Raw genomic sequence first — 12,836 nt, forward strand, 5'->3', positions numbered from 1 at the left:
TGTGATATGGTGGATATTGTCCAACTGAACTTGAACAGTCTGAGAGAAATCAGACAAATTAAAACAACCCATTCCTGGGGAATGTTCACATCCCTTATGTTCTTTTAACAGTAAATAGTCTGTAGTTGTAAGATTTTGGAGCGCTACAATTTGCACTTCTCCTAATTCTTGGTTGAGTTCCAACAGTATAGATCCAGTCAAATTTGTTGTTTTACTGTATGCACAGGCCAGCTTAGATATCTCCTTCCTCATTCCCATGGCAAGTCCAGGAACTGGTGGGATGAGTGCATCTACAGCTGTAGCAGTGCGTGGATCTTTGTTGGGGTTTTTTGATGATCATCTTCTGGCATGAGTCTTCCAGAGAGTGCTGATGTTGGAAGTTCTTTTTCATATCGTATCTTAGTTCATTTTCGGGGTAGCCCAATTAGGCTTTGATCCTCTGTATAAACACAAACAGACCCTTTGCCTACACTTTTATATGCCCTTTATACCCTTGTGTAGAACTCATTGGAGGTCTCCACACAGGAACTGCCTTTCTTTTTTTTTTTTTGGTATTGTTAATCTACACTTACATGACGAATATTATGTTTACTAGGCTCTCCCCTATACCAGGTCCCCCCTATAAACCCCTTTACAGTCACTGTCCATCAGCATAGCAAATGTTGTACAATCACTACTTGCCTTCTCTGTGTTGTACAGCCCTCCCCTTTTTCCCACCCCCCCATGCATGCTAATCTTAATATCCCCCTTCTTCTCCCCTCCCCTTATCCCTCCCCACCCACCCATCCTCCCCAGTCCCTTTCCCTTTGGTACCTGTTAGTCCATTCTTGAGTTCTGTGATTCTGCTGCTGTTTTGTTCCTTCAGTTTTTCCTTTGTTCTTATATTCAACAGATGAGTGAAATCATTTGGTATTTCTCTTTCTCCGCTTGGCTTGTTTCACTGAGCATAATACCCTACAGCTCCATCCATGTTGCTGCAAATGGTAGGATTTGCCCTTTTCTTCTGGCTGAGTAGTATTCCATTGTGTATATGTACCACATCTTCTTCATTCATCTATCGATGGACATTTAGGTTGCTTCCAATTCTTGGCTATTGTAAATGGTTGAACTAATTTACATTCCCACCAGCAGTGTAGGAGGGTTCCCCTTTCTCCACAGCCTCGCCAACATTTGTTGTTGTTTGTCTTTTGGATGGCAGCCATCCTTACTGGTGTGAGGTGATACCTCATTGTAGTTTTAATTTGCATTTCTCTGATAATTAGTGATGTGGAGCATCTTTTCATGTGTCTGTTGGCCATCTGTATTTCTTTTTTGGAGAACTGTCTGTTCAGTTCCTCTGCCCATTTTTTAATTGGACTATTTGTTTTTTGTTTGTTGAGGTGTGTGAGCTCTTTATATATTCTGGACATCAAGCCTTTATTGGATGTGTCATTTTCAAATATATTCTCCCATACTGTAAGGTTCCTTTTTGTTCTATTGATGGTGTCTTTTGCTATACAGAAGCTTTTCAGCTTAATATAGTCCCACTTATTCATTTTTGCTGTTGTTTTCCTTGCCCGGGGAGATATGTTCAAGAAGAGGTCACTCATGTTTATGTCTAAGAGGTTTTTGCCTATGTTTTCTTCCAAGAGTTTAATGGTTTCATGACTTACATTCAGGTCTTTGATCCATTTTGAGTTTACTTTTGTATATGGGGTTAGACAGTGGTCCAGTTTCATTCTCCTACATGTAGCTGTCCAGTTTTGCCAGCACCATCTGTTGAAGAGACTGTCATTTCGCCATTGTATGTCCATGGCTCCTTTATCAAATATTAATTGACCATATATATATATATGTCTGGGTTAATGTCTGGATTCTCTAGTCTGTTTCACTGGTCTGTGGCTCTGTTCTTGTGCCAGTACCAAATTGTCTTGATTACTATGGCTTTATAGTAGAGCTTGAAGTTGGGGAGTGAGATCCCCCCTACTTTCTTCTTCTTTCTCAGGATTGCTTTGGCTATTTGGGGTCTTTGGTGTTTCCATATGAATTTTTGAATTATTTGTTCCCGTTCATTGAAGAATGTTGCTGGTAGTTTCATAGGGATTGCATCAAATCTGTATATTGCTTTGGGCAGGATGGCCATTTTGACGATATTAATTCTTCCTAGCCACGAGCATGGGATGAGTTTCCATCTATTAGTGTCCCCTTTAATTTCTCTTATGAGTGACTTGTAGTTTTCAGAGTATAAGTCTTTCACTTCTTTGGTTAGGTTTATTCCTAGGTATTTCATTTTTTTTTGATGCAATTGTGAATGGAGTTGTTTTCCTGATTTCTCTTTCTGTTGGTTCATTGTTAGTGTATAGGAAAGCCACAGATTTCTGTTTGTTGATTTTGTATTCTGCAGCTTTGCTGTATTCTGATATCAGTTCTAGTAGTTTTGGGGTGGAGTCTTTAGGGTTTTTTATGTACAGTATCATGTCATCTGCAAATAGTGACAGTTTAACTTCTTCTCTACCAATCTGGATTCCTTGTATTTCTTTATTTTGTCTGATTGCCGTGGCTAGGACCTCCAGTACTATGTTGAATAACAGTGGGGAGAGTGGGCATCCCTGTCTAGTTCCCGATCTCAGTGGAAATGCTTTCAGCTTCTCGCTGTTCAATATAATGTTGGCTGTGGGTTTATCATAGATGGCCTTTATTATGTTGAGGTACTTGCCCTCTATTCCCATTTTGCTGAGAGTTTTTATCATGAATGGATGTTGAACTTTGTCAAATGCTTTTTCAGCATCTATGGAGATGATCATGTGGTTTTTGTCTTTCTTTTTGTTGATGTGGTGGATGATGTTGATGGATTTTCGAATGTTGTACCATCCTTGCATCCCTGGGATGAATCCCACCTGGTCATGGTGTATGATCCTTTTGATGTATTTTTGAATTCAGTTTGCTAATATTTTGTTGAGTATTTTTGCATCTATGTTCATCAGGGATATTGGTCTGTAGTTTTCTTTTTTGGTGGGGTCTTTGCCTGGTTTTGGTATTAGGGTGATGTTAGCTTCATAGAATGAGTTTGGGAGTATCCCTTCCTCCTCTATTTTTTGGAAAACTTTAAGGAGAATGGGTATGATGTCTTCCCTGTATGTCTGATAAAATTCCGAGGTAAAGCCATCTGCCCGGAGGTTTTGTTCTTGGGTAGTTTTTTGATTACCACTTCAATTTCATTGCTGGTAATTGGTCTGTTTAGATTTTCTGTTTCTTTCTGAGTCAGTCTTGGAAGGTTGTATTTTTCTAGGAAGTTGTCCATTTCTCCCAGGTTTCCCAGCTTGTTAGCATATAGGCTTTCATAGTAGTCTCTAATAATTCTTTGTATTTCTGTGGGGTCTGTCGTGATTTTTCCTTTCTCGTTTCTGATACTGTTGATTTGTGTTGACTCTCTTTTCCTCTTAATAAGTCTGGCTAGAGGCTTATCTATTTTGTTTATTTTCTCGAAGAACCAGCTCTTGGTTTCACTGATTTTTGCTATTGTTTTATTCTTCTCAATTTTATTTATTTCTTCTCTGATCTTTATTATGTCCCTCCTTCTGCTGACCTTAGGCCTCATTTGTTCTTCTTTTTCCGATTTCGATAATTGTGACATTAGACCATTCATTTGGGATTGTTCTTCCTTTTTTAAATATGCTTGGATTGCTATATACTTTCCTATTAAGACTGCTTTTGCTGTGTCCCACAGAAGTTGGGGCTTAGTGTTGTTGTTGTCGTTTGTTTCCATATATTGCTGGATCTCCATTTTGATTTGGTCATTGATCCATTGATTATTTAGGAGCGTGTTGTTAAGCCTCCATGTGTTTGTGAGCCTTTTTGCTTTCTTTGTACAGTTTATTTCTAGTTTTATGCCTTTGTGGTCTGAAAAGTTGGTTGGTAGGATTTCAATCTTTTGGAATTTACTGAGGTTCTTTTTGTGGCCCAGTATGTGGACTATTCTGGACAATGTTCCATGTGCACTTGAGAAGAATGTGTATCCTGTTGCTTTTGGATGTAGAGTTCTGTAGATGTCTGTTAGGTCCATCTGTTCTAGTGTGTTGTTCAGTGCCTCTGTGTCCTTACTTATTTTCTGTCTGGTGGGTCTGTCCTTTGGAGTGAGTGGTGTGTTGAAGTCTCCTAGAATGAATGCATTGCATTCTATTTCCTCCTTTAGTTCTGTTAGTATTTGTTTCATGTATGTTGGTGCTCCTGTATTGGGTGCATATATATTTATAATGGTTATATCCTCTTGTTGGACTGAGCCCTTTATCATTATGTAATGTCCTTCTTTGTCTTTTGTTACTTTCTTTATTTTGAAGTCTGTTTTGTCTGATACCAGAATTGCAACACCTGCTTTCTTCTCTCTGTTGTTTGTATGAAATATCTTTTTCCATCCCTTGACTTTAAGTCTGTGCATGTCTTTGGGTTTGAGGTGAGTCTCTTGTAAGCAGCATATGGATGGATCTTGCTTTTTTATCCATTCTGTTACTCTGTGTCTTTTGATTGGTGCATTCAGTCCATTTACATTTAGGGTGATTATTGAAAGGTATGAACTTATTGCCATTGCAGGCTTTAAGTTTGTGGTTACCAAAGGTTCAGGGTTAGCTTCTTTACTATCTTACTGTCCAACTTAACTGGCTTGTTGAGCTATTATACATGTGGTCTTATGATTCTTTATCTCTCTCCCTTCTTATTCCTCCTCCTCCCTTCTTCATATGTTGGGTGTTTTGTTCTGTGCTCTTTTTAGGAGTGCTCCCATCTAGAGCAGTCCCAGTACGATGCCCTGTAGAGGTGGTTTGTGGGAGGCAAATTTCCTCAACTTTTGCTTGTCTGGGAATTGTTTAATCCCTCCTTCATATTTAAATGATATTCCTGCTGGATACAGTAGTCTTGGTTCGAGGCCCTTCTGTTTCATTGCATTAAGTATATCATGCCATTCTCTTCTGGCCTGTAAGGTTTCTGTTGAGAAGTCTGGTGATAGCCTAATGGGTTTTCCTTTGTAGGTAACCTTTTTTTTCTCTCTGGCTGCCTTTAATACTTTGTCCTTGTCTTTGATCTTTGCCATTTTAAATATTATGTGTCTTGGTGTTGCCCTCCTTGGATCCCTTGTCATTGGAGTTCTGTGTACCTCTGTGGTCTGAGAGGCCATTTCTTCCCCTAGTTTGGGGAAGTTTTTGGCAATTATTTCTTCAAAGTCACTTTCTATCCCTTTTTCTCCCTCTTCTTCTTCTGGTACCCCTATAATGCGGATATTGTTCCGTTTTGTTTGGTCACTCAGCTCTCTTAGAATTCTTTCATTCCTGGAGATCCTTTTATCTCTCTCTGCATCAGCTTCTCTGCGTTCCTGTTCTCTGTTTTCTATTCCATTAATGGTCTCTTGCATCTCGTCCATTCTGTTTTGAAGTCCTTCCAGATCTTGTTTTATTTCTGTATTCTCCTTCCTTAGTTTTTGCATATTTCTCTGCAAGTCCATCAGCATGGTTATGACTTTTGTTTTGAATTCTTTTTCAGGAAGACTGGCTAAATCTATCTCCCCCGGTTCCTTCTCAGGGGAAGATGTAGCAGATGCCAAAGCTGTCTGGGTTAGTCTTGTCTGGATCATATTTTTTTGCCTTTTCATGTTGACAGGTGCTATTGACTGTCAGCTGGGAGGGCCAAACTTTTCACTTGCTACTGGCTTTTCTTTACTGGGACAACTGCGACCCCTAGTGGCTTGTGTTGGATAATTGCATGTAGGCTGGGTCTTTGTGTCTTGCCTGGCTGGAGTGGAGGGATCTCCCTTTCTGTGGGCAGGGTTTGCCTTAGGCTGTTTCTCTGCTTTCGCAGCGCCTGGAGGGGTAATGGACGGAGGGGGGGGTGTTGTTTGGCTGTTTACCTCCGTGAGGGGTCTCAGAGCTGTTGCCCAGGGGGTTAGTGCGTCCGGTTTTCCCTGTAATTTCCAGCCACTGGGCTGTGACCTGTGTTGTTTCTGTCTATCTGTTAAGTCCCTGTCCCTTTAAGACTTTCAAAAAGCACTCGCTTTTCTTTGTCACAGGGGCATCAGCTTCGGCACCCGCTCAGAGGTCTTGCTGCCCTGTTTCCCTAGTTTCCAGCCCTCCACGCATGCACTGTGTCTGTGCTCTGGTGCAGGTGGCTGGGGCTGGGTGTTTAGCAGTCCTGGGCTCCCTCTCCCTCCCGCTGGGAGCTGGGAGGAGGTGTGCTCGGGTCCTGCCGGGCTGGGGGTTGTATCTTACCCCTTTCACCCGGCACTGGGCTCTCGCACATGTGGATGTAGTCAGGCTGTTGTCCTGTGTCTTCTGGTCTCTCTTTTAGGATTAGTTGTATTTGTTGTATTTTCAAAAATATATATGTTTTTGGGAGGAGATTCCCACTGTCCTATTCATGCCGCCATGTTGGCTCCGCCCCCTCACCTAAGTTTTTAATATGTTGTTGTTCATAAAATCCTTCCATTATCTTTTTAATGTCTGCAGGATATATAGAGAAATTCCCTTTTCATTCTTGACTTTATTTGTGTCCTTTTTTTCTTTTATCCCTGTATCAGCTTTACCAGGGATTTAGCAAATTTACTAGTTTTCTAGGGACCAATTTTTGGTCTTTTCTATTGATGTTTGCTTTCTATTTCATTAATTTCTAGTCCTTTAAATTTTCTTCCTTCTGTTTACGTTGAGTTTTAGATATAAGTGTGAATTGATTAACCTTTGGTGTTTTGAGTTACTTGTGGGGTTTGAGTTTGAGTTACGTATAGGTTTTCTGCAGCATCTATAGGGACAATTTTGTTTTAGTTTCAGACTCATATGGATTTAAACCTCTGCTCTGCTTCTTAAAAACTGTGAGGCAGGTTCAAATTTCAATAAATAATAATTGAGCATCTAGTATGTGCTATAGAGTCCTGAGGGATGTAGCTATGAACGAGATGGTCTGATTCCCACTCACATGAAACTTACTTTGTAGTTACTCTTGCTCTCAGTTTCCCACCTGCAAAGATTTATTATAGGTGACAGTGATGATTAAGAGCTTATTGTGTATCAGGCACTGCTTCACTAATGTTCAGCAAATTAATCCTTATCAAAACTCAATAAAGGATAAAGGAACTAGTCTTGCTATTCCCATTTTAGAGATGAGGAACCTGAGGAACAAAGAGGTTAAGTGACTTGCTTGATGTTATACAGCAGATAAGTATGCAGAGCTGGGACTGGAATCTGATGCCATCATATGCCAGATAGGATCCTGCAGTAGATGTGCTCACTTTCTCTTTTTGCTTTTGTTAACTCCTCCTCATTATCCTTTGCTGTTTGTGGTCTCAATGAAAACATTTAAGGAAAAAAACCTTAATCTCCTAGTTTAGCCTTACAGTTTTCTTTGGAATGTTCTTTATTTAAAGAGTTTGGTAGTTTCTCCCCCTTTGTTGTCATTAATTATTCCATAGCTTTTGATCTGTATTTATACTTAAAATGATATAGTTTTACATATATTTATATATTTTAATTTATATTTATAGCTGTATTCAGAACGTTTTAGCCATCATGTAGGCTGCTGTTGAATTCCAAAAGTTGGCTAGAACAGATTGATAAATTATTTGTTTTTAACCTGAAGTCACTGTTACTAAGTTTACCCTTTTTCAAAGTGGATGGACTTTTCAAAGAAGTTTGCCTACATTACAAAGATGCTTTGCTTCCTCTCCCCTCTTCTACGGTAGTCTCTCTCTTGAAGACTGCAGTAAATTTTTATGGCTGGCTTCATTAACAGTGACTTAAATTATGCATTTCCCCTGTATAATTTCAATCCATACTAAAAGAATATTATAGAATAGTTCTCTTTGATGTCCATACTATTATAGAATAGTTCAACTTTGATATCTTTGTTATCACCAAAATCTTTATATCTAGATCTAAACTCAGCATCTTCTGCCCTAAACTAGCTTCCTTTTTCAACTTTCCCATTCTCCATATCTTAGTCTGAAAAGTTTTAACCCCAAGCTAGTCACTTAAGTTTTTCTCATTTAGAAAAATGAGCTTTAGATTTGCAGGTTACTGCAAACGCCTAAACACTGAGAATGGGCAGGATTGCAGATGTCTGCTGCTGTTAAGATGCCTACAGCAATGCAGTGAGTGATGGAGGAGGATGCCTGAAGCCACTGGCTGAGCCTCACATTTACTGATGACCACATACCTACCTGTAGCTGCCCCTGAAAAATAATGACTTCTCTTTCACCTTTAAAATTTTGTGTAATTGTCTTTCAGTGGTGGATTCTTAAATGGAATCCTGCTGGTGAAGGAATGTGGGCGATGCTTCTAAGCCCTGCCACACAGGGAGGGATTAAAAGATGGGGATGGTGTAAAGCATCAACAGGCAAAATCCAGCACATGCCCTCATTTCCCTTAATCAGAATACAGATAATCTCTTTTGCTCAGAATTTGTGGATCCAGCAAATTCCACTTTGGAGCATTTACCTGAAGAAAATGAAATCACCATCTTGAGGATATATCTGCACTGCCATGTTTATCACAGCATTATTTACAATAGCTAAGACATGGAAGCAACCTATGTGTCCACTGATGGATGAATAGATAAAGGAAATATGTATAAATACATATATATGACATACATAACATATATATATGTACATTTTAAGCATATAAAATGATTCAGTCATAAGAGGAAGGAAACCCTGCCATTTGTGACAACATGGATGGACCTTGAGGCCATTATGCTAAGTGAGATAAGTCAGACAGAAAAGGACAAATACTGTATGATGTTATTTATATGTAGAACCAAAAAATAAATAAATGAACTCATAGCTACAGAAAACAGCTTGGTTGTTGCCAGAGGTGGGGAGTGTGGGAGAGATGGGTGAAGGCGGTTGAAAGGCACCAACTTTCAATTATAAGTCCTGGGGATGTAGTGTCCAGCAGTGTATTGTACATTTGAAAGTTGCTGAGAGAGTAGATCTTAAGAATTCTCATCATAAGAAAAATACCTGTTTGAAGTGATGGGTGTTAACTATACTAATTGTAATTTTTTAATATATTCATATAATAAATCATTGTGTTGGCCACCTAAAACTAATATGTACAATGTCATATGTCAGTTATACCACAATAAAAATGTGTGCTTTTGCATATTTGACATCTTTAGTGACCAACATTATATGTTTATATCAATACAACTTGGCAGGTGAAGCACACATTGTTTTTACTGCTCATTTTGCCTTGTGACTTCTGCTCCTCCCTTACAGCTGAAGTGTCCTCTTTTTAAAAAGACGTTCATGTCATAACTTAACTGTTATCTCTACTTAACTGGTTTCTCCTGTATCAGAACTTCTACCATATTTAAAAGTTAATGTTATAAAAATTAATACATAGAGTGTCTCTCCCACTAGATTAAAAGTTTATATGCCTTATTTACCAATTGATTCCAACTTTTTAGAAGAGACTCTATCACATAGTGATTGCTTACTATTCATTACACGGATGAATGAATATCTATAAGTAAAGGATTGATCATATGGTCTATCTATAAAAAGTACTTCCTTTCAGCCCACTAAAAAAAGGAAAGAAGTATAAATAAAGCTATATTCACTCATGTAGGAAGCTTCTTTGGTATAATTGTAAGTGATGAGAGAAAGTGACATGAAATAATACAAATATAAATACCTCATTTTTTCTAAAAATTATCTGCATATTTTTCTGTACTTAGATAATAGCTGGAAAAGTACCTACTATTAACACTAGGTAGAGAGCTAGGCTGTTGAGTGGCAGGTGAATATGTTATATATTTTTGTTTTTGAATATGTTAAACAAGTATGCATATACTACTTTTTGTGTGTGTGTGTTTATTTTGGTATCATTAGTATACAATTACATGAGCAACATTGTGGTTACTAGATTCCCCCATTATCAAGTCCCCACCACATACCCCATTACAGTCACTGTCTATCAGTGTAGTAAGATGCTATAGAATCACTACTTGTCTTCTCTGTGCTATACTGCCTTCCCCATTTCCCCCTGCTACATTATGTGTGCTAATCATAATGCCCCTTATTCCCCTTCTCCCTCCCTTATCACCCCCTCCTCCCCCAAGTTCCTTTCCCTTTGGCAACTGTTAGTCCATTCTTGGGTTCTGTGAGTCTGCTGCTGTTTTGTTCCTTCAGTTTTTGCTTTGTTCTTATGCTCCACAGATGAGTGAAATCATTTGGTACTTGTCTTTCTCTGCCTGGTTTATTTCACTGATCATAATACCCTCTAGCTCCATCCATGTTGCTGCAAATGGTAGGATTTGTTTTCTTCTTATGGCTGAATAATACTCCATTGTGTATATGTACCATGCATATACTACTTTTTAATGAAAATAGGTTTCAAAGAGCAACTCCATAGATTCCTTATTGCTTTATTATGTGGGACCTCTTTAAACAGAATGGTAGTATTGGATAAAATGCAAGAGACTTTTCTTTAAAAATTTTTTTTCATCAAAAAAGTGTATGTTCTCACTAAAAAAAAAATGAAAGAATTACCTGGAGCAAAATGTTAATGTTGCCTGTTGTGCCTTCCTGCCTTGCCACTCACTCACCCAGAAAAAAGCCACATACATTGTTTATCCGCTCGTACATTTCTGTGCATACTAAACACAAAACTTATTCTCAGATTTACTTTTTTTCTTTTTCTGGACATTTTTTCTATCTCTGAACATAGAGATAGATATATGACATTTCTGTCTAGCAGCAATGTAATATTTCATTGTGTAGATATGTACCATAATTTATTTAAACAGTGCATAAATTTTTCTGTTTACATTTTCTTTTTTCTTACAAAGGAATATAATTTAAGGAAGCATTTTGTCTCTGTCTCAATGAAATCTTAACAAAGTAGTACATATAGTTTAGTGACCCATGCTTTGATACATTTCTGCTTTTTTAATTTTAATTCCCTTTTAATGGTTTTATCTTCGTTCTCATATATTTCAGGTCTGCGGATCAGTGGAGAGCTAATTACTGCCTATCCTCAGGTGGTGGTAGTGAGAGTGCCAACCCCTTGGGTGCAAAGTGATAGTGACATCACTGTGTTGCGCCATCTAGAGAAGATGGGATGCCGGTTAATGAACCGGCCCCAGGCCATCCTTAACTGTGTTAATAAGTTCTGGACATTTCAAGAGTTGGCTGGTCATGGTGTTCCTCTGCCAGATACTTTCTCTTATGGTGAGTTTGCTAATAAGAATTTATACCATAAGTTTTAGAGCTCTGACAGTTTTGAAAGCCATACTAAGTTAATAGGGTTATGTGATATAAGGGAATTCGTAAATATGAGAAAACTTACAGAAATGACTTTCAGTTTTAACAAAATGGGCAGGAGAATGATGTATCATGTCTTAAGATTTAGCTCTGTGGTATGGATAGAATGGACTTAGAAAAGTTATTTTCCTGTAAAGGGCCAAATGGTAAATAGTTTGGGCTTTCCAGGCTGTAAGTTTTTTCCTCTGACTGTCAGTAATGCTTCTGTAGTGTGAAAGCCACTATAGACAATGATTAACCAAATGAGCATGGTTGTGTTCCATAAAACTTTATTACAAAAAAGGAAATGTGCCAAATCTGTCTCACAAGCCTGAGTTTGCCAACTCATAGGTTAGGTGAAAAATAATAAGAACTTGGTGTCTCTGTTTAATGGTCTTCATTACTATTTTCATGATAATTCTTCATAAATATTTTCTTAGTTTTTAAGAAACTGACTCTATACTGGGTTTGCCTTAAATTAGTGCTTCTAAAACTGTGGTGAAGGGTCCTTTTTCTTTTTAAGAACTGTCTGCTGCCGGTCAATACTCTATTATAAATTACAATAAAAATACCACAACATTGCCAAATTGCTATAAAACCTTGTAGTGCTTACTTTTTATATTTATCTGGACAGATATCAAAAGAAGTCACAGACAGGCACAGTTTAGTGGACTACGCTTTGAGTAGCACTGTTATAAACAATATTTTGTTAATACATTTCCTGCCTTCCTAGTTGTTTCAGTTTAGAGAGGATCAGACTTACTGTAAATCAGTATAGTTTTTCATATGGATATTTCTCCAAATAAATGTCCGGTAGAGTATTTGGAGTGTTATGAGGCTTTAAAAAGACACCCCTGTCATCTTATCTTTTAATATTTTAGAGAGGGGAACTCCTCAAGCCTGTATGGCAAGTGTGCATACAGTGGTCATTTTTAGCAATTGCATAGGAGAGAGAATATGAATAGTTTGAGAATTCTGTCTTCCTGATGCTTTTGGGATGTTACAGCTTATATCATGAGTCTACAATTCTGATTTTAAGAGAATGGAAAGAGAAAAGGGGTAACCACATTAACAAATACTACCTATGCTCTAATTTTGAAGGTTTGAAATGTGGGGACTGAATCATCGTAATTACTCTGAGCTGTAAATTTACGATATTGAAGTCATTTGATGAAATTCTTCCTGTTTTAATTTTTCTGTGTTATCATGCTGATTTTTTTACAACTGCAGTCTGGTTTCACTCTTGTCTTGCTACTTTGTCATTTGTTCCTGGACAATAAAAAAGTAAGAAGCAAGACTTAAACCATGGATACTGAGTAGCTCAGTATAGAAAGGACTCTGATTAAATAACGGAGATAAGAAAAATTAATTTGTATGTTTGATTGGTAGGGGGGAGTGTGTGTGCGCGTGCATATACACACAAATACAGCATCTTTTCAACCTTGGATGTTTCTTCTCACTGACTTACTGTTTATCCAAATGAAATTGAAGATACTAAGTAGATTTGGGGGTTTCTAATGTTATTTGTGTGGTAGAGGAATAGGGGTAAAAATGTGAAAAATGGTAGAGAATTAAG

The 12,836-nt window shown here is 38.0% G+C and overlaps 1 protein-coding gene across 6 annotated transcripts in view; it reads left to right on the forward strand.

The window, feature by feature from the left end:
• RIMKLB (ribosomal modification protein rimK like family member B) overlaps positions 1-12,836 on the forward strand; it is a 156,598-nt gene that overhangs the window by 113,907 nt on the left and 29,855 nt on the right. For all 6 annotated transcript variants that reach the window (XM_057492305.1, XM_057492307.1, XM_057492304.1 and 3 more), the window contains one exon: positions 10,958-11,188. In XM_057492305.1, the coding sequence (XP_057348288.1) occupies positions 10,958-11,188 (231 nt within the window). The remainder of the gene's footprint in view (positions 1-10,957; positions 11,189-12,836) is intronic.

The sequence above is a fragment of the Manis pentadactyla genome, chromosome 14 (genome assembly GCF_030020395.1).
Source record: "Manis pentadactyla isolate mManPen7 chromosome 14, mManPen7.hap1, whole genome shotgun sequence".
NCBI lineage: Eukaryota > Metazoa > Chordata > Mammalia > Pholidota > Manidae > Manis > Manis pentadactyla.